The sequence below is a fragment of the Oratosquilla oratoria genome, chromosome 38 (genome assembly GCF_046742065.1).
Source record: "Oratosquilla oratoria isolate Oo_2021 chromosome 38, ASM4674206v1, whole genome shotgun sequence".
NCBI lineage: Eukaryota > Metazoa > Arthropoda > Malacostraca > Stomatopoda > Squillidae > Oratosquilla > Oratosquilla oratoria.
Window position 1 is genome coordinate 47,792,960 of NC_134814.1, and position 21,480 is coordinate 47,814,439.

Below are 21,480 nucleotides of genomic sequence, written 5' to 3' on the forward strand. Positions count from 1 at the left end.
AAAATTTACTCACACATACTACCCCACCCCCCACCCCCCTGCCCATTTCTCCTCATGCAATCACAACATCATCCATATACAACCATTCTCCACTCACCTCTGTCTTCCGTCCTCTCCCTTCCTTCCTCAACAGACATTCCCCTCTTCCCCAAAGCCCCCTTCACCCCATCCATCCACCTCATCCTAGGACGTCCCCTCATGTTCACTCCCTCCACATCTGCCTTCCATACCTCTTTTACTAGTCTTTCTTCATTCATTCTTTCCATGTGCCCAAACCAACCTAATATTCTTTCATCAACCCTCTCTCCCAAATCCTTTTTCACCCCTGTTCTCCTCCTCACCTCCTCATTTCTCACTCTATCTAGCCTAGTAACCCCCACCATACTTCTCAGACACCTCATCTCAAACACATTCAAACTCCTTCTCTCTTCTTCTCTTATGTTCCACGTTTCTGCCCCATACAGTGCTGTTGGCACAATCACTCCTTCATACAGTCTCCTCTTCGCATCCATTCCCAAATGTCTATTTCTCATTACACTCTTTAAACCACCAAGGCATTTACTCGCTTCTCTCAATCTACATTCTACCTCCACCTTCACTCCACCTTTTTCTGCTACACTTGCACCCAAGTATCTAAAACTATCCACTTCCTCCAGTCGCTCTCCCTTAATGTTCACTTCCAGTCTACTGCCACTTTCACCCCTTGTACATCTCATCACCTTACTTTTACCCACATTTATCTTTAGCTTTCTTCTATCACATACTCTCCCAAACTCTGCCACCAGCTTCCTCAATCCCTCCTCTGACCCTGCCACAAGCGCAGTGTCGTCCGCAAACAACAGCTGGCTCACCTCCCACTTTTCTCCATTTTCTTTAACCATCTCCAATCCCTGACTCACTACCCTAGCATTCACCTCTCGCACCACCCCATCCATGTATAAGTTGAACAGCCAGGGCGACATAACGCATCCTTGACGAAGTCCCACCTTTACTTCAAACCACTCACTCTCTCCATTTCCAATCCTAACACATGCTCTACTACTCACATAAAAACTCTTGACAGCTCCCAAAAGCTTTCCTCCTATCCCATAAATCTGCATAACCTCCCACAGTGCCTTTCTGTCTACCCTATCATAAGCCTTTTCCAGATCCATAAAAGCCCAAAAAACATCCTTCCCCTTTCCTATAGCTTTCTCACATATCTGTCTTACCACAAAGATCTGATCTACACAACCTCTACCCGTCCTAAATCCACACTGTTCCTCACCAATTACTCCTTCTGTTCCTCTCCTAATCCTCTCAATTAAGATTCTCCCATAAGCCTTCCCTACTACACTCAACAGGCTAATCCCTCTGAAATTACTACATTCACACTTGTCCCCTTTTCCCTTGTAAAGAGGAACTATACAGGCACTACTCCAGTCCTCCGGTACTCTACCCTCTCTCCAGCAAACATTAAATAATCTCACCAACCAGTCCACCATCACTGAACCTCCCTTTTTCAGACATTCTGCATGACATCCATCCAGACCAGGTGCCTTACCTGCTTTCATCATCTTTACAACTGCCTTCACCTCATCCTTCCTTATTTCTCCTCCATTCTCCTCACTCATCACTCTCATTTTCTTCGTATTTCCCACTGCAGCTATCTTTCCTTCCCTATCCTCCTTCACATTCAGCAACTCCCTAAAATATTCTGCCCATCTTCCCCTCACTGCCATCTCTTCCATTATCAACTCTCCATCCGTACCTTTTACCTTTTCTTCCCTACTTGATTCGCCTCCTCTTCCTCTCTTAATTTCTTTCCAAAACATCTTTTTTTTACTTTCAAAATTTTCTGTCATACTCCTACCCCATTTCACATCTGCTCTCCTCTTTGCCTCCTTTACCTTTTGCTTTACTTCTCTTTTCTTTTCTTTGTACGTCTCATATGACTCCCCTGTCCTCTTTTGTAACCAATCTGTGAATGCTCGCTTCTTCTTCTCTTCTACAACCTTCTTTGTTTCCTCATCCCACCATTCACTACCCTTTCTTCTATTTCCCCCTGTCCTTCTTGTTCCACACACCATCCTTGCACACTTTAAGACTCCCTCCTTGAACCATCCCCATTCCTCCTCCACACCCATCTCTGCTCTATCCTTTACTCCCTCCCACTCCTCCTTCAGCTTCTTTTCGTACTCCTTCTCCTTTTCCTTTTCATTCAAGGAGTTCACTCTAAGAACCTCCCTACCTTTTGTCCCTTTCCTCCTTCTCCATCTATCCTCCACTCTCAACTTACCTTCCACCAAAAAATGATCTGATATTCCCCCACCCTCTCCCCTTAACACATGTACATCCTTAACTCTTCCTATCATAATCCTATTTACCACTACATAATCCATTAGCGCTCTATCTACCACCCTTCCCTCCACCACCCTCTCCCATGTGTACTTATGCTTGACTTTCTTCCGAAACACTGTATTTGCTATCATCAACTCTCTTTCTAGACACATTTCCACCATCAACTCTCCACTACGATTCTTTCCTGGAACTCCACACTTCCCAACCACTCCATCGATTGGACCATTTCCCACTCTAGCATTAAGGTCTCCCAGTACTATTACATTGACATTTCTTCCTAAACCCTCTATGCACTCATTTATATCTATCCAAAAGGCCTCCCTTTCTTCCATGCTCTTCTCACTGCCCGGCCCATATGCACTTACAAAGACCCACATCTCCTTTCCCAGTTTCACCTTCATCCACATTATCCTTGAGGAAACCTCCTTCCACTCCACTATCCCTTTACCTATCTCCTCACTTACTAGAATAGCCACCCCTTCCCTCCCTCGCCCTCTCTTCACTCCTGATAACCTCCCACTTACACTCCCAAACATACACTCACCCTTCCCTTTCAACTTAGTTTCACTCAAAGCCAACACATCCAACTTTCTTCTCACAAACATACTACCTATCTCTTCCCTTTTACTCTCATCTGTACCACATCCACGCACATTAAAAGACCCAAACCTTAGGGTGCTGGCCCGAGGCCCGCCAGCACCCCTTATGCCTTTTCTTTTTGATTTAGGAAATTGCCCCTTGGGGCTACAGGGAGAAGGATGCCTAGTCCCTCTCCCCGTCCCTTTCTTCTCGCCTCTTACGATCCAAGTGGGAAAACTTGGTGGCAGTATTCTTTTCCCCCACCACAGGGAAATCCCCCAATCAGAAAGAGAATACTCAGAGAAATGGTACAGGACAGCAACAAGGGGTTGGGGGACAGCATAACGGAGGGACAGTCGTAGTATAAAAGTGTCATCATTTCTCTATGAACAGAATTTCTTCTATCATAGACAAAATGATGTGTGGCTCTGGTCCGTAGGGGCGCCCCATATAGACCCTAAAGTATCGACTGCATGCTACTTTGCCACAATAACAAGCAGCCAATACCTCTTACAAGTACCCATTCTTAACTCAATGGACACATTTATAAATAACAAATTACATTGTCGGGATTACTCAGTGAATGCAAAAGGAGTGTGATTTCATAATTTAATATGTCAAAATGAAATCCTAAACCCCAGGAGATTGAACTTGTGAGTCATCATTCTAGAGCACTGCAGACAATGGCGGACATTTCATTCTTCCTCTTGTCTGGTATAAATCATCACCCGGTGAGTGGCCTCCCTGCATGTATAGATGTATGATCATGGCTCAGTCTCTTGAAGGGTGGTCCCCAGAGGTCACCAACTCAGACAAGATAGCTATCACCCAGCAGAAAACTGCTGGTGATGCCGCAGTGGCCACTCATCTGGCCAGGGATAAGCATCCTAATGACTGGGAGGCTTTTAAACTCTCATTCTGCAATGTTTTTTTTTTATTCCCCCACTTTGGCGGATTCTATTGCCAACTGGTTAGCTGAGGCTGAGATTAAACCCTCGGAGATGCTCATGTCCTTTGTGCTGAGGTTGGTTGACATAGTCGCGTCCTATGCCGTTTACTTCCCTGAACAGGCGGACCATGACGTTTTTATGGCTGTGACTAGGCTGAAACAGGCAATGTCGACACAGTTCATGAGTACCCTCACTTGTGAACAGGAGTCTTCCATCATAGGTGTCCTCCATGGGGCCATTGATTATGTACACCAACACAGTTTGAATATAAAGATGTATGTGGGTGGTGAGGACTCGCTCATGGCTTATACCCAGCCACGGGTGCTGCTTCACAGCCACACCTGCCATCTTATCCTATCTCTACATCACACAGGCTTACAGACTCTTCCTTGCCTCGCCATTCGCGGGAGACAGAGGCACATCCTAGCCATTTGTGGGGGACAGAGGCACAGCCTTGTCATTTGTGGGGGACAGAGGCACATCCTAGCCATTTGTGGGGGACAGAGGCACAGCCTCGAGGGGAAGACACTCTCCTCACAGGGTTGGTGAACACAGGGACACATGGAAGTGCAACTGCAGGCAAGGTACTCAAAACAGGTGGCACCCCTACTATGCCCATTGCAGGAAAGTGGGCCACTCAATTGAGTCTTACTATTTTTGCCCACGTGGTCAGGCAAGCATACCTTGCCAGGCCTGTGAAGGTGCAGGTTGGGTAAGGAAGGCTAGAACAGTGTCGGTCATGAGGGTCAGTTGGGTTTCGCTGAGAATAGCCTGTCAAAAAAGTTCTCACACAGAGGGTCTGCCCCAAGGTAACTATTGAGCAGGAGGTACATGTGGAAATTGTCCATGTCGACTTCTCCAGCTTCCATGGTGCTGGAGAGGGTTTGCTTATGGTGGCAGTTAAATTGTTGGAGCCAAATGCTAATCATTCTGTTTGTGCTCTCCTGGACATGGGAGCAGCAGTGTCTCTTATTCACAAGAGCATTCTGCCTGTTAGTGCAGAAGGCTTCCAGGTGGGTGCAACCAGAATCATAGTGGCAGATGGTTCAGAGCTGCCTAACCTTGGCAAATTTACTGTAAGGTTTGGTCTAGCGGGTTTCCAGTTTGAACACTCCTTCTTCATAATCCCTGCAGAGGGACTTCCTGCTAAGCTGATTGTGGGTATTGACTTCCTTGCTGCACACAGGGTTACTTTAACATTCCATCTATTAACATTCAAAGTTGAAAGCAAAGATATTCCAGTAATCCTTGCAGGGATGGGAGATCATGCAGCTCCAATGCTCACCTTGTTTGAGGAGAGAGTCATCAGGGGGTGAGTGAGGCAGCCATATTCCGGGTTAAAAGCATCTAGGCTCATTGGGTACCGGGTTTCTCTGGTGGAACACTAGGACTAGTAATAGAGAGGGCAGACAAGCTTACTACGACAGGTCAGGCCATCCCGGCACTGTTCACGGCATGTGCATATGCTGAAGGTGCAATCCTGCTTGGCCAGGGAGTAGTAGAACTGCTCAGGACGGAAGATGGTAAGGCTTGGTGTAAAGTCCCGTTTCTGAACTTAGGCCCTGATGCTTTTGAGATCCAGAAAGACCACATGGTTGGGAAACTCACCTTCTTAGGGGAGATTGCACTGATAGATGGCAGAACAAACTTATCAGTGGGAATGGTGTAGGTGACTGGGGAGGTGGATAGCTCATGTGATGGTAAGCTATGACAGGAAGTTGGGAAATTTTTCCCAAACACAAATAGCAGAGAGAGTCTGGCTTTGACCACTTTGGTGGATATGGCAATGTTTTTGCCTTACCAGGGGATCCACTTACCATGATGCCTCACTTCTTCCATGAGATTAGGGGCATTGGACTGCTGGTATACCACAAATCTTACCCCATCCCTGAGAAATCTAGGGGAGAGATATGGGAACTGATTGGGGATATGCTTTGTAAGGGGAGCATCTGCCCATTCCGATCCCCTTACAATGCTCCTCTCATTCCTGTTGTGAAGAAGGATAAGACTATTCGTCTGTGTCTCAATTTTCGAGCTCTAAATCAGCACATGGTCGATGATAGGTTCCCTCTTCCCCATATCGACTTGATAATGCGGAGTCTTGGCACCAGTGTCACATTTTCACTGTTAGATCTTAAACAGGGGTATCTCCAAATCCCGCTGGTGGAAAGCAGCTGCAAGAAAACGTCGTTCTTGACGCCTGAGGGTCACTATGAGTTTACATCTCTTCCCTTTGGGTTAAAAGATGCTCCATCCTGTTTTCAAAGGGTAATGAACCAGGTGCTGACAGGGCTGTTAGGGGTTAATGCGATGGTGTACATGGACAATATCATTGTTCTGAGAACATCTTGGGACGACCACCTCAAGAACCTTGAGGATGTCCTTCAAAGGTTGCAAGAGGCAAGCCTCTCGTTGAGGATGGAGAAATGTCATTTCTTCCAGAAGGAGGTTGCCTACCAAGGGCATGTAATATCCCAGGAGGGGATGAAGCCTCAACCAGAGAAGGTCTGAGCCATCAAAACTTTCCCACATCCAGTGCATCAGAAAAAGCTGCTTTCCTTCTTGGAATTAGCAGGATATTACAGGAAATTTATTCCAAACTTTGCCAAGATTTCACTGCCTCTAGTAGATATGATGAAGGGTGACTTAGCTAGGAAGCACAATGATTGTGAGCTTGGTCCATGGACATCTGCTCAGGTGCATGCATTTGAGTCCCTCAAATCCCATTTGTCCTCCATGGTTGTCCTCCCTTACCCCAATTTTGTGAAACCTTTCTTGCTCACCACTGACGCCAGCACTTTGGCATTTGGGGGCAAGCTTCAGCAAAAAGGTGAGGAAGGTAGAAGACACCTGCTCTCCTATTTCAGTCCCACTTAATGAGCACAAGAGATGGTATAGTACTGTTGAGAGAGCAGCGTTAGCGGTGGTCTACGGTCTCATGATAAATCACCCTCTAATCATGGGATATCTGGTGAGAGTATTGAGCAATCACAGGCCTTTGGTCTGACTCCTCACTGCTAAGGGCATGAACACTCAGATCGTCCGGTGGCAAATGGCAATTACGTACTTTCATCTTGAAGTCAATTATATCCTGGGGAGATTGAACATCATCACGGACATGCTCTCTAGGATACGGGGAGCAGACCACCCTACGGACAATTTCATAGTGTTGACCATAACCATGGGTGACCAAGGAAACTCAAACACTAAGGAGGACACCGTCAAATGGAACCAACTAGACCGGACTGACGGCTATGGCGGTGGACTCATCACCCTGATCCACCACTCCATCTGTTTTGTGGACACAAGTGCCACAACCAAAATTCTCCTCCCTACCACAGATAACACAACAGAAATCCAATCCATTCGAATCCGCACAGGCAACAAATCAACACTGACAATAGTTAACATGTACATTCCCCCCCAATCATCCCCCACAGTTCCAGACACCTTCAGGCCTCATTTTAGCCAACTAGCCTCAATCCCCAACCTGATCATGGGTGGAGACTTCAACGCCAAGTCGTCTGCCTGGTATGTCGACAACCCTGACACAGACAGAGGGCTTGATATACAGACTCAGTTTGACTCATTGACTATCATGAACAACACACATAATCATACACATATCCCACACTAAGCCCTCTACACTCCCTCCTCTCCTGATATCACCTTTTGCTCCCCCTGCCTAACCCCAACAACATCATGGAGAGTGGTCGGAACCCTTGGCTCTGACCACCTTCCAATCATCATCACCACCAAAACAAGATGCACCCCAGTTGGCCACAGACACACTTACACCAATTACAAGAGAGCTAACTGGGAAGCTTTTACTGAAGAGACAGAACAACATTTTGAAACACTTAACAGTACACCAATCACAAACATAAACAATGCTGTGCACACTTTTAATACAATCATACAAAATGCAGACAAGAGATACATCCCTAGAGGCAACAGAAAATCACACAACCCCAACTTCACACCAGAAATCCAAGGCCTCATCAGACAATGTGACACACTTAAACACGATACCCCCACACCTATCCCTCAAAACATAGCAGACCAAATACAAACACTAAACACTGTGATTGCCAATAAAATACATGAACAAAAAACACAAAATTGGCAAAACTTTATCAATACACTTGATCACAAAACAAACACCAGCAAATTGTACAAAACACTCAACAGCATTACACTATCCAACAGTAACACTACACGCTCTCACGCAGCAATAATCACAACAACAGATAATCTACCCTCAAACAGACAACAAGCAAACGCACTCATACGTCATTTTGCACAGACAAGCCATCTCACTTCTCACCCTGACGATCGACGCACCATTCGACGTAAGAAAGACTTTCCCACAGACTCAGACTATACACCCTTCATAGACAGTCAGACAAAACTCATAATACATAGTCTCAAGCACTCATCTGCCTGTGGCCCTGATAACATAAGCAACATCCACCTAAAACACATTGGACCACAAGGTATACACGCACTCACAAACATTGCAAACTACAGCTATTCACACAACACTATACCCGACATCTGGAAGCATGGTAAAATAATCACCATTCCAAAACCGAACAAAGACCCAACAATCCCAACATCGCACCGCCCAATCACACTTCTCTGCACCCCCTCTAAAGTCATTGAACGCCTAATACTTAAACTTGTCACACCACATATTCCCCTTGCTGACTCACAACACGGTTTTAGGCCACTACACTCCACAAACACTCTTCTGACAAACCTCACACAAAGAATTTTAGATGGCATCAATTCAGATAGGCCCCACCAAAGAACACTTCTTATAACATTAGACATTAGTAAAGCTTTTGATGCTATCCCCCGCCACAACCTAACAAATAAAATATATAACATAGACATGCACAATAACACCATAAGATGGCTGGCCAATTATCTGGTAGGTAGGAATGCTTACGTGTCATATAATGGCCAATCATCGCACATCAGAAACATTAAGAACAGAGTACCACAGGGCTCAGTTCTATCCCCCACACTATTTAATCTATACATGCATGACTTACCCACGCCAGACACCTCAGAAATACAAATCTCTTCCTACGCAGACGACATAACAATCACATGCACACATCGTAACACAGACAAAGCTGCAGAAATAATCCAGCCATACCTTGACACACTCAACACATGGTTCATCACATGGTTCATCACAAACAGACTCAAAATAGCTCCAACCAAATCTACAGCAACACTTCTCACCAACTGGACAAAAGAACACAAATACATACCTCATCTCTACATCAACAACACTAATACCACACACAAACACACCGAAAATTCTTGGTGTAACATACGATACATCCATGTCTTTCAAACAACACATCACAAACATAAAAAACAAATGCACACCCAGACTTAACGCACTTAAGTCAATCACTGGAACAACATTTGGACAAAACAAAGAAACTAATATAACAATATACAAACAATGCATACGCTCAGTGATGAATTATGCGAGTCCTGCATGGGCTCCTAATCTCAGTGAGACACACCACAACACTCTTCAAATCATACAAAACAAAGCCCTAAAAACAATTACAGGCTGCACAAATACAACACCTACAGACCATTTACACCATGAAACAAAAGTCCTCAAAGTCAAGGACCACCTCGACATGAGAGGCGCACAAACATTTGCCACAGCCACAACAAACACATCACACCCGCTACACTACATAGCAGAACACCCACACACACCAAGAAACATTAAAACAACACCCAAAGACCTTTATCACGCACAGATACTCTCTTCTCTTCCTCCACAACCACCAAATACCAGCCTCCGGAAACATATTCATAATCATATCACTCACCGCTCCATTAACACACTGAAAGACAACACACTGCTGCATGCCAGACCCCCTGATATCCACCCTTCTGAATCCTCTCTCCCACGAAAGGACAGAGTCCACTTGGCCAGACTGCGGTGCGGTCACCACCCAGCACTTCTAAGCTACCAGAAGAGGCTGGATGACCGCATTGTGAACAGCTGCCCAGGATGTAACACTTCACCCCATACCATACAACACATAATGGAAGACTGCATTATACACAATCATGCACGCAAACAACACAACATATGCTCTATAAAGGATTTGTGGGAAAACCCAGTTTCGGCTATGGCATTCCTTGGGGAGACGGGACTGCTCGGACAGACAGTCTAGGGAACGACAACAACAACAACTAGTGATCCGAAAGGAGCAGGATGAACACCTGATTGGGATAAAATATAAAATGATCTTAAGGGGGCCACGACAGTAGCACCAAAGGTTCCATGCTTAAGAGTACCAATCAAGGATTTTTGACTCCTCCCGGACGGACTTCTATATCACTCGCGCAGGAATACATATCAGTTGGAGGAACTTTGCCTGGTATGCCCTGAGGGAGCAAAGACAGTGGCATTGCGTATTGCCTCTTGTCTCTCAATGGCAGGTCATGGAGGAGTCCAAGTTACTCTTGACCAGCTGTAAAAATTTGCCTGTTGGCCTAAGATGTCAGAGGATGTAAAGGCATTTGTAAAGAATTGCAAAGTCTGCATTACTTGCAAGCCCTCATATGATCTCCCAGGTCCACTCAGACAGTTTCCTGACATGAAAGGTCTGTTCAAGAGAGTGCACCACTTTAGATGGTACGAAGTACATACAGTAGTCGATGTACTAACTTGCTGGAATCTATTTAAATCTCTTGAACCAGCTACTTGCCAATAAAAAGTCTTGACTGTAGTCTTTGTCTGCACAGTAAAAAGGCTTAATGGTGTCCATTTTTTAATTTGATCTTCCATCCAAGTGTACTGTAATTTCTCCATTTCATGGATGGGCCCAGTACATTGTTTTGTTATCACTGTTGGTCACATGGGTGTAGATTCTTTCATAGCTTCACAAATTCTTTCTTCGTCATTAAGAATTGTTGATCACATTAACTTTCCTCCTTTGTACTGTTTAATCACTATAATATTTGTCTTTAAGAATTGTTGATCACATTAACTTTCCTCCTTTGTACTGTTTAATCACTATAATATTTGTGTCCAGATCAGGCCGAGGAGTAGACAATGATATTTTCCTCATGGTAGAATCTTTGGGGTATTTTGAGGAAAATTTAAAAGACACGGATATGAAGGAAGTCTCCCTTACAAGCGCTGTAGCCAAAATTTGTGAAAAAATGGTCAAGAATAGATAGATAAAACACCTGGAAGAAAATATAATAAACCCGAGGCAGTTTGGATTCGGACAGGGAAGATCATGTGCCACAAACTTAATCTGTTTCTACTCAAGACATAGATATAATACAAGAAAAGGATGGATGGACTGATTGTGCTTTCCTAGACTTACAAAAAAAAAACCTTCGACAAAGTAGCACACAAAAAATTATTAAAAAAAACTGGAAAACAAAGAAGGGATACAAATCCAGAGAGCAGCCACAGAAATGGCCCCAACACTTCAAACCTGTCATATGAGGAGAGAATGGCTAAACTGAAATTACTGACTTTGGAACAAAGAAGAGAAAGAGATGACCTGCTGACTCATGAAAGGCACAGAAGTCCTTGATAAAGAGGACTTACTAAATTGGGATAAGAGAAATACAAGACATGAAAAGAAACTCAAGAAGGATAGTTATAGAAGAGACCTGAAAAAAAACAAAAACAGTTTTTCCCACAGATTGGATATCTGGAACAAACTGGATAAAACGATAGTGTGTACAAAAACTATACACAAATTTAAGAGCAAACTGGACACTGTGAGATACAAAGACAGGACTGCTGGGGTGCAAAAACTGTTGTACACTATACTTTTCTATTGTCTGGCAAGCGAGAGTGATGCCTGCCGACCAGACAGTCGTAAAGTTGATCAGTTATAAGTTGCATAGGTTATCATAAGTTGAACACTACCTGTGTATTTACCTAGTTGTATTTACCTAGTTGTATTTACCTAGTTGTATTTTACGGGAAGGGGAGCTATGCTCGTGGGGTCCCGTCTTCATATCTCATTTTATCTAAACTATTTTTAAATTCATGTATTGTTTTTGCACACACCACTTTCTCATCTAACTTGTTCCAACTGTCTATTACTCTGTGAGGAAAGCTGTTCTTTTTCAAATCTCTTCTATAGCTGTCTTTTTTTATTTTCTTTCCGTGTCCTCTTGTATTTCTGTCATCCCATTTTATCAGATTCTCTCTATCAGTAATTTCTATGCCTTTCATGATTCTGTAAATAGCTATCAAATCTCCTCTCTCTCTTCTTTGCTCTAGTGTCTGTAGTTTAAGTTTTTGTAGTCTCTCTTCATATGATAGTTTTGAGAGTGTTGGTGCCAGTTTTGTGATTGCTCTTTGTATTCTTTCAAGTTTTTTTATACATTTTTTTGTACTTGGTGACCATATCGTTGCTGCATATTCCAATCTTGGTCTTATCAGGGTGATTAGGATTTTCCTCACCATTTCTTCATCCAGGTATGTAAATGCCACTTTGATTGTTCTTATTAAATTATAAGTTTCTCCAAAAATCTTATTTATATGTTTCTCAGGTGACATATTATTCATAACAATGACTCCCAGGTCCTTCTCATTTTCTACTTTTTTTATTCCAAATTATATGATCCTTTTATTCTGTTTTTGCTTTTTCCAAATTCCATTATACTACACTTTTTTGTATTGAACTCCATCTCCCACTTCCTACTCCATTCTTGTACTTTATTTAGATCTCTCTGTAGTGATTCACAATCTTCTTCAGTTTTCACTCTTTTCAGTAGTTTTGCATCATCTGCAAAGAAGCTCATATAGCTTTCAATTCCTTCATCCATATCATTAATATATATAGCAAACATTATTGGGGCCAGAACTGTTCCCTGCGGGACACCGCTTATTACTTCATTCCATTTTGAGTGCTGGTCTCTTATCACTACTCTCATTTTTCTTTCTTGCAATTTAGCAATTTACCTTGTATTCCTCCTTCATATTCTAATTTCTTAAGCAACTTCTTATGTGGTACTTTGTCAAAAGCTTTTTTTAGGTCTAGAAATGCACAATCAGCCCATCCATCTCTTTCTTGTATTATATCTATTAGCCTTGAATAGAAACATATTAAATTGGTGACGCATGATCGTCCTTGTCTGAATCCAAATTGCCTTGGATTTAGTACGTTGTTTTTTTTCGAATACTTTACCCATCTACTTTTGATAATTCTTTCACAAATTTTTGCTATTGTACTTGTTAGAGAGACTGGTCTATAGTTGGTAGGTTCTTCTTTATTTCCTCCTTTATATATAGGTACTATATTTGCTTTTTTCCAATCTTCTGGAACTTTTCCTTCTTTTAAGGAACTGCTTATTATGCTATGTATTTTGTCTGCCAGTTCATTCCTGCATTCTTTCAGAATCCAGTTTGCTATTTCATCTGGCCCATGCGATTTTCTGACATCAAAATTACCCAAGTGTGTCAATATTTCATTCTTTGTTACTTCTATTTCTTCCATAGGGGGGACTTTTTCTTTCCACTCAATCTCTTCAGGTTGTATATTTTCCCTTGTAAACACTGATTTAAAATGTTTGTTCATAATTTCTGCCATTTCCATTTCCTCAGTGTATTCAACTCCTCCTTGTCTTAATTTCTCCAAGTCTTGTTTGTTTTTCAGTTTATTGTTTACAAATCTGTAGAATAGTTTTGGTTGATCTTTACACTTTTCTATAACATCTTTTTCATATTTTCTTTTTTCCTCTCTGCACTTTTGTACATATTCATTTCTATAACCAGTATATATTTTCCATTTTTCAGGTCTTCTGTCTTTTTTCCATCTGGTCCAGGCTTTGTCTCTTTTGTCTTTTAACTCCCTACAACTTTTGTTGTACCAGCATTTTACATATTCTTTTTCTTGTTTTTGTCTTGGGACATACTTTTCCACTCCTTTTTTGTAAATTTTTGTCAAAATATTCCATTTCTCTTCCACTGATGTTTCTTCTTTGTATATTTCTTCCCAGTTTTCTTGTTGGAAGAATTCTCTTATTTTATCAAAGTTTGTTTTTTCATACATCATTCTTCCTTTTCTATATTGTTCATTTCTTTTCATATATTTTTCTTCATTAAGTTCCAGTTCAATCAATATGTGGTCACTTTTACCTATTGGTGTTTTATATTCAATCTTGTCCACTATTCTAGGTTCAGATGTAATTATTAAGTCTAGCCTCGATGGTTCTTCTTCATTTCTATACCTAGTGTTCTCTTGTATCCATTGTGTCATTGAATGGTCAGTAATCATCTCAAGTAGAGCATTTCCCCATGAGTCATCACCACTCTTTACTGTCATTTCTTCCCAGCAGATTTCTTTGCAATTAAAGTCGCCCATCATAACTATTCTTCCTCCGTCTTCCATTATTTTAGTTAATGCTATCTTTGTGTCCTCTAACATACTTTTATATTCACTCTCCTCCCATGAGGCTGTTTTTGGAGGCACATAATTGATCACAAATTTTCTGCTCTTCTTATCTCTGTCTTCCACTTCTATCATAATCATCTCTACTGTATTCTTTCCATATATGACACCTTTCACGTTTATATCCTTCTTAGTCAGGAACATAACTCCACCCCCTTGCTTTTTCTCTCTGTTTCTAATCCAATAATTGTATGCATCATGTCCTACACTGTTGGGTGGTAGTGGGCCTTTTAATTTTGTTTCTACAATTCCCATTATGTCCGGTTCTTTTTCTTTCAAATAATCATTCAGCTCATTCGATCCTGTTATTAATCCATCTATATTTGTGTAAGACACTCTTAGTTTTCTGCCACTTCCATTGTGTTCTCTGTTTCCCTTATGTTTTTCTTTTGTATGTCGAACTTCCTTAGTTTCATGTTCACTACTCTCCAATAGAATCTCTCTTTCTCTGACTCCGTTCTGTTCTCGTTTTTTGCCTTAGCTTCCAGTCTTTTCTGTTTTTCTTCCTCTCTTTCCTCTTTATTCATTTCTCTTTTTATCCATATCTTTTTGTATTGTTCACTTGTTGCTAGTTTCCCTGTTTTGGATAAGATATTCTCTGCCGTTGTTTGTGACTTGAATTTAATCTTAATTGGTCTGGTCTTGTCTGTGCTATACTTTCCGAGTCTAAATTTCTCTTCGATTTGTTTCATAATTTCTGGTTCATCTTCCTGAACTGATTCTAGTAATTGGCTTACTTTTTCATTTTCCTCTTTGATTCTTGTGGTTCTATCTGTGTTGTGTTTCTCTTCCATTCCTAATATAATTATACATTTCTTCTTGTCTGCTAAATCCCTTACTATATTCTCCTTTTGTCTCATCACTTTAATAACTGAGTCTTCAGTATGTTCTTTCAATTGCTGTTTGACTATGTCAGTGAATGAAACCTTATTTCCTTCTTGGGTTTTCTTCCAATTTTTACTTTCTTTAGCTATCGTTTCTCTGTTTTCTTTACTATTCTTCTTCAATTCCTCATTCTCCACCTTTACCTCTCTTAACTGTCTTTTTAGGTCTTCTATTTCATCAGTTAAGTTTTTATTCGCCTTTTCCAGTTCTTCCAATCTTTCAACCCTTTGTAAAATGGTGTTCATATGACCTAACCTACTCTCCAAGTCCTCGATCACCTTATCAACCTTCTTCTCTAGTCTTGTCAGTCGGGGGGGGTTTGTGTCCCCCCCACTCTCTTTAAATCCCTTGAAAATATTCTCATCACTTTCTACTGTATTGTTCCTATCTATACTTCTAATCTTTACATTCTTATTAGACATTCCGTCGTCCTCCAGCTCGTCTTGTGGTCGTTTGTTTACTTTACGGCGGTCTGTTTGGACCAAGTCCTCTACTTCCTCATTACCTTCCATTTTCCCAGCAATCCCTCCCCTTCTCCTCTTTCCTTACTTTCCCACTACCCCACGAGCAATTTCCCCCCACCCTGTAAATACAAAAAGGCACTTCTCTTTGCGTTGGGATCCACAATCTTCACTTTTCTTCAGAACGTTCTTCAAGCCGTCCGTTCGTTGAAAGTGTGTGTGTGTGTGTGTGTGTGTGTGTGTATATATATATATATATATATATATATATATATATATATATTTATGTATATATATATATATATGTATATATATATATATATAGAATTACCTTATACCAGCCTTAAAAATTGCAAAATATAACAATTTTAGATTGATTTCATTACTATGAATGTCACATTAATAAGTAAGAAAGCTCAACAGCAGCTAAAGTAAAAAGAAAAGTGTTATTTAGTATGAAAGTGTTTGATCAGGAAGCAGATATATTTTAGATCCATCACTACCAAGGGATGCCTTGGAGTTGAATAGAAGGGCTTAGTAGGGGCCAGAACAAAAGAAAATGGGCTGCCTTCATGGGAAAGGATTAGGTTAGACAAGTTTATTCTTAAACAGCAGAGGTTTCCTGTAGTAAAGTTAACTGGTAGTAGCTAGAGAAAAATGTACAAAGATGATCACTGTCAATGTTAGTTTAACCACTTCTGCAAGATGACACCTGTGAGTGGGTACATGAGGATGCTGGGATCTGTGTCTTGATTTTATATATACGTGTGTATATATATATATATATATATATATATATATATATATATATATATATATATATATATATATATATATATATATATATATTTGTAGTTGTACATGAGTTACCCCCAGATTCTGTTAACTGGTTTGATCATGTTTTCTGTGTTTATTATTACTCAGTAAAAGAGAACAAGTAAAACAGCAGTGACTTTGTATTTTATAATGTGAGTAGTGTGATGCATTGTTCATCATAAGGCAGCTGATGCTGCGCATGAGGATTTGACTCGTACTGAAGTGGTTATATATATGGATTAATTTTGGTACATTTAATTGTTCAGGACATGTTTTCAGTTGCTTTTGTATTTATTGATACATAATGCCACTGAAACTGAACAGAAAAATTTATTATATAAATAAATAACATTATTCTTAATATTACAGGAGTCACCTGGTTGCTGCCTGCGAACACATGGCAATTATGATATTTGACCCATTGTCAAGAAGACAGATTCACCAAGTGTCCAATGCACACAACAGTTGTGTCAATGGTATAAGGTAAAGTATTATAGATTGTTTTCATGTGAATGTTTTAGTTTGAAGTGATGTGTAATGTATGTTTAAGATATTGTATTAGACAGGAAACAAGAAGAATTGATGAATGATGAATATATAGATGTAGAAATGGCTGAAATTATGAACAAACATTTTGAATCTGTATTCACAATTGAAAATACACAAAATTGGGTTGAAGAACAGAGAGAAAGATCCCCCCCCCCCATGAAAGAAATAATTGTGACACAAAGAAATAAGGGACCAAATAATAAACCTTGATGTCAGAAAATCACACGATCTGGATGGAATTGCAAATTGTCTACTAAAAAGATGTACAGATGAACTAACAGACAAAATATATAAGATAATAGATTACTCAAAGAAGGAAAAGTACCACAAGATTGGAAAGATGCAAATATTGTACCATTATATAAAGGGGGAGATAAGGAAGATCCAACAAACTATAGACCAGTCTCCCTTACAGCCACAATAGCTAAAATATGAGGCCTGTTTTTTAAGTACCGTTTTGAAATAAAAATGAAACAAGTAGACTTTTCGTAACAATTTTATTTTTACATGAAAGCCTGTACTGTAATCTATTTTTCAACATAATTACAGAATCATCTGACTGTTTAAGTTTGTTTGTGAGTATTTGAAATGCCTCCTCTGATTGAGAATGCCGCCGACTGTGAAATAAGCGATGTGATTCGTTTTCTTACTGCTAAAGGCATGAAAGCAGCTGAAATTCATCGTCAGATCAGTGAAGTGTATGGAGAAAACATTATGAGTGATGGGATGGTGTAGAAATGGGTAAGAGCTTTTAAAGATGGCCGTACAAATGTGCATGATGAGGGACAAAGTGACCTTTACTCATTACTGATGGTTTGGTGCAGAAAGTTGATGAAAAAGTAAAAAAAAAAAAACAGACACTTTATGATTTTGTTGTTATCTGATCATCTTCCTGAAGTGTCAAGAAGCCTGGTTTATGAAATTGTGACAGAACACTTAAACTATAAAAAGTTATGCTCACGCTGAGTACCAAAAATGCTGATGGAGGTTCACAAAAGCAAACGTTTAGCCAGTTCTTTGACTTTCCTTGAGCGGTATAGCCAGGAAGGTGACCAGTTTTTGAGCCAAATTGTCACAGGTGACAAAACATAGGTGACTTATTTTACACCAGAATCAAAGCAGCAATCCATGGAATGGCGGCATTCATCATCACCTAGGAAAGGAAAGTTTAAGCAAACAATTTCAGCCCAGAAAATCATGTGTACCATGTTTTGGGACAAGAAGGGGTGTTGCTTGTGGATTTTTTGCCTCATGATGCCGCAATAAACTCTACAACGTATTGTGTGACTTTAACCTCTTCACTCCGGGGCACATCGCACGTCTAGCAGCATTAGCTGCCCGACGTGCGATGTTGCGTCATAATAATCGCATTATAAAAATCTCAATCGTTCATTCTCTTTCACCCGTGTATTTTGATAACCGTAGAAAATATGATGAAGCCAGTTTAGAGAGAATGGATGTTATGTAGGTACGACTACAATAAATATAATCAAGATGCTGATGTCGGCATCATCGAGCACCCACTTGTTCCTCATGCCGCCTACGTAGGCGTCACCGTATGGAAGTGGTTAAAAAGATTGTGTTGTGCAATCCAAAACAAAAGGCGTGGCATCATTTTACTTCATGACAATACCCATCCACACGCAGCCAATCAAACCTCCGTCAACATTTTTGGTACCCAGCGTGAGCATAACTTTAGATAGTTTAAGTGTTTTGTCACAATTTCATAAACCACGCTTCTTGACACTTCAGGAAACTGATCAGATAACGACAAAATCGTAAAGAGTCTGTTTTCTTTCACTTTTATCATCAACTTTCTGCACCAAACCATCAGTAATGAGTGAAGGTCGTCCACTTTGTTCCTCATCATGCTCATTTGTACGGCCATCTTTAAAAGCTCTCACCCATTTCCGCACCATCCTATCACTCAAAATATTTTCTCCATACACTTCACTGATCTGACGATGAATTTCAGCTACTTTCATGCCTTTAGCAGTAAGAAAACGAATCACAGCATGTATTTCACAGTCATCTGCATTCTCAATCAGAGGAAGCATTTCAAATACTCACAAACAAACTTAAACATGGTCAGATGATTCCGTAATTATGTTGAAAAGTAGATTACAGTACAGTCACTATCAGAGTTATGACCTAGATCAGTTCTGACCAACCAGTCGTAAGTCGGATTGGTCATAAGTAGGATCCCATTCAAAATGGCTGACACAAGGGTTATACTCTAGGATACATGATATCAATCTGTTACATTTTTAAGTAACTTTTCCTATTGAATACTATTATATACAAGCTGTTTAATGTTTATTTATCAGTTTTATGCCTTTTAGTTTCATTTTTATAATTTTTTCTTAGTTTCTTAATGTTTTAATACTGTACTGTATTTCAGTTTATATATGTATACAGGTACTGTATGTATATACTATACCTGTATACACACACACACACACACGTATTAAATATAACCTTGCTTACCATTTTTAAGGTTTTTAAATTGTAGTTTCCTTTTAATAATTTTTTCTTAACTCTTCAATTGTTATATGCACTCTAAATATATGTGTATTTTAAGATCTATCTTTCTCATCCATTTTAATCCATTTTAAGTGTGAGATATAGGTACAGTACATTTATCTTTGTATACAGCATTGAGTAAAAGCAGCAACAACTGCAACAGCACTGTAGGAGAGAAGCCAAACATAGATTATGGGATCCAATGTATTTAATGTTTCGCCCAGAAGGGCTTCTTCAGAAATAACATAGTGGACAAACATCTGACTCCTTATATAGCCCGAGCTTGTGGGGAGAAATGAGCATAAAACTGGTATAAACTTAATTTGCGTAAATTGTTTGTTACTTTGTTATTAAAATTGCTATAGGTTTATTTATTGTACAAAATCCATTATTTTGCTTTATATTATCAGTGAGAGATAGAAAAACAGATTCAAAACATCTATGCTTCATAGTATGGTTTTTATGTCTAACAATGGCATTATTTATATTGTAAGTTTTAATATATTTATGTTCTGATTGGTGACAATCTGGTTAAATGGGGCCTCAAAACCGACCCATCCTGCGAGTGCAGAGAAACTGAACAGAACATTGACCATGTCCTAAGCTCGTGCCCGCTTTCAACCAATTTAGACAACATTGACCTAGTCAAAATTAACCAAAAAACACTTGAATGGCTGTCTGCCTGGCGTGGTAAGCTATGATGATCCTTTTATAAAAGAATATCAGAACATAAATATGATATTAAAACTTACAATATGAATAACGCCATTGTTAGACTTAGATACGATATAGGCCACAATGCTGACTGGAATAATTCTAAGATTATTAACCCATTAAACTACGATGACAAGATTCCTTGTCATTTGGTCAAATAAAACAAAAAATCATAAAACACCAAAATGTTTGATCAAACACCAGAAAAATATGACGTCAGTCCTCGCGCGAAGCGAGTATTGACGTCATATTTTTCTGGTGTTTGATCAAACATTTTGGTGTTTTATGATTTTTTGTTTTATTTGACCAAATGACAAGGAATCTTGTCATCGGAGTTTAATGGGTTAAATATGAAAAGCATACTATGAAACATAGATGTTTTGAATCTGCTTATATCTCTCATTGATAATATAAATGAAAACACGGATTTTTTACAATAAATAGACCTTTAGCAATTTTAATAACAAAGTAACTAGCAATTTATGCAAATTGTGTTTACACAATGATGATGTATGATGATGTGTTTACACCAGTTTCATGTTTGTTTCTCCCCGCAAGCTCGGGTTATATAAGGAGTCATTATGTTATTTCTGAAGAAGCCCTGCTGGGTGAAACGTTAGATACATTGGATCCCATACTCTGCATTTGGTTTCTCTCCTACAGTTGTAAACAGCATTGTTTTTAGTTGCTTAGTTATTAATATGATATGGTAGGTTAAAAAAAGAAAATACTTCTAGAGTATTCTTATTAGTAAACTCATAATAGGCATCTGCTAGATGTGGTCGTAAGTACGTAAATATCCTTTGTCCTTAAATAGTTTATCAAACTCTTCCACAAATGCCTTAGCTGCAGGTGCATCACTGCTAGCAGCCTCACCTTTCGACAACACATGGTGAACCTGGTAATGCTCTTGAAAGCAACGAAACCACCCAGTACTCGCTATAAATTCATGTGAAGCATATTCTTCACCTGCATGTTCTTTCAACATGCAAAATTAACTTGTAGCCTTACTTTGCACTCCTTGCAACATCACTTTCACATTTCTTTGCCTATTATCTTCCAACCGCGTGTATAGCAAATTTTCCATCTCTGCCATAACTGTCGTACGCGATGCTGGGCTGCCACAACTATCTTGCATGCTGTGCTGCCAGACATATACAGTAAACTCATAATAGGCATCTGCTAGGG

The 21,480-nt window shown here is 40.1% G+C and overlaps 1 protein-coding gene across 1 annotated transcript in view; it reads left to right on the forward strand.

Moving 5' to 3' along the window:
• The window catches only part of LOC143019780 (DDB1- and CUL4-associated factor 10 homolog), a gene marked incomplete at its 3' end in the record, with an annotated part of 61,733 nt that overhangs the window by 17,486 nt on the left and 22,767 nt on the right, over positions 1 to 21,480 (forward strand). The window contains 1 exon segment of the mRNA XM_076175765.1: positions 16,876 to 16,989. Within this exon segment, the coding sequence (XP_076031880.1) occupies positions 16,876 to 16,989 (114 nt within the window).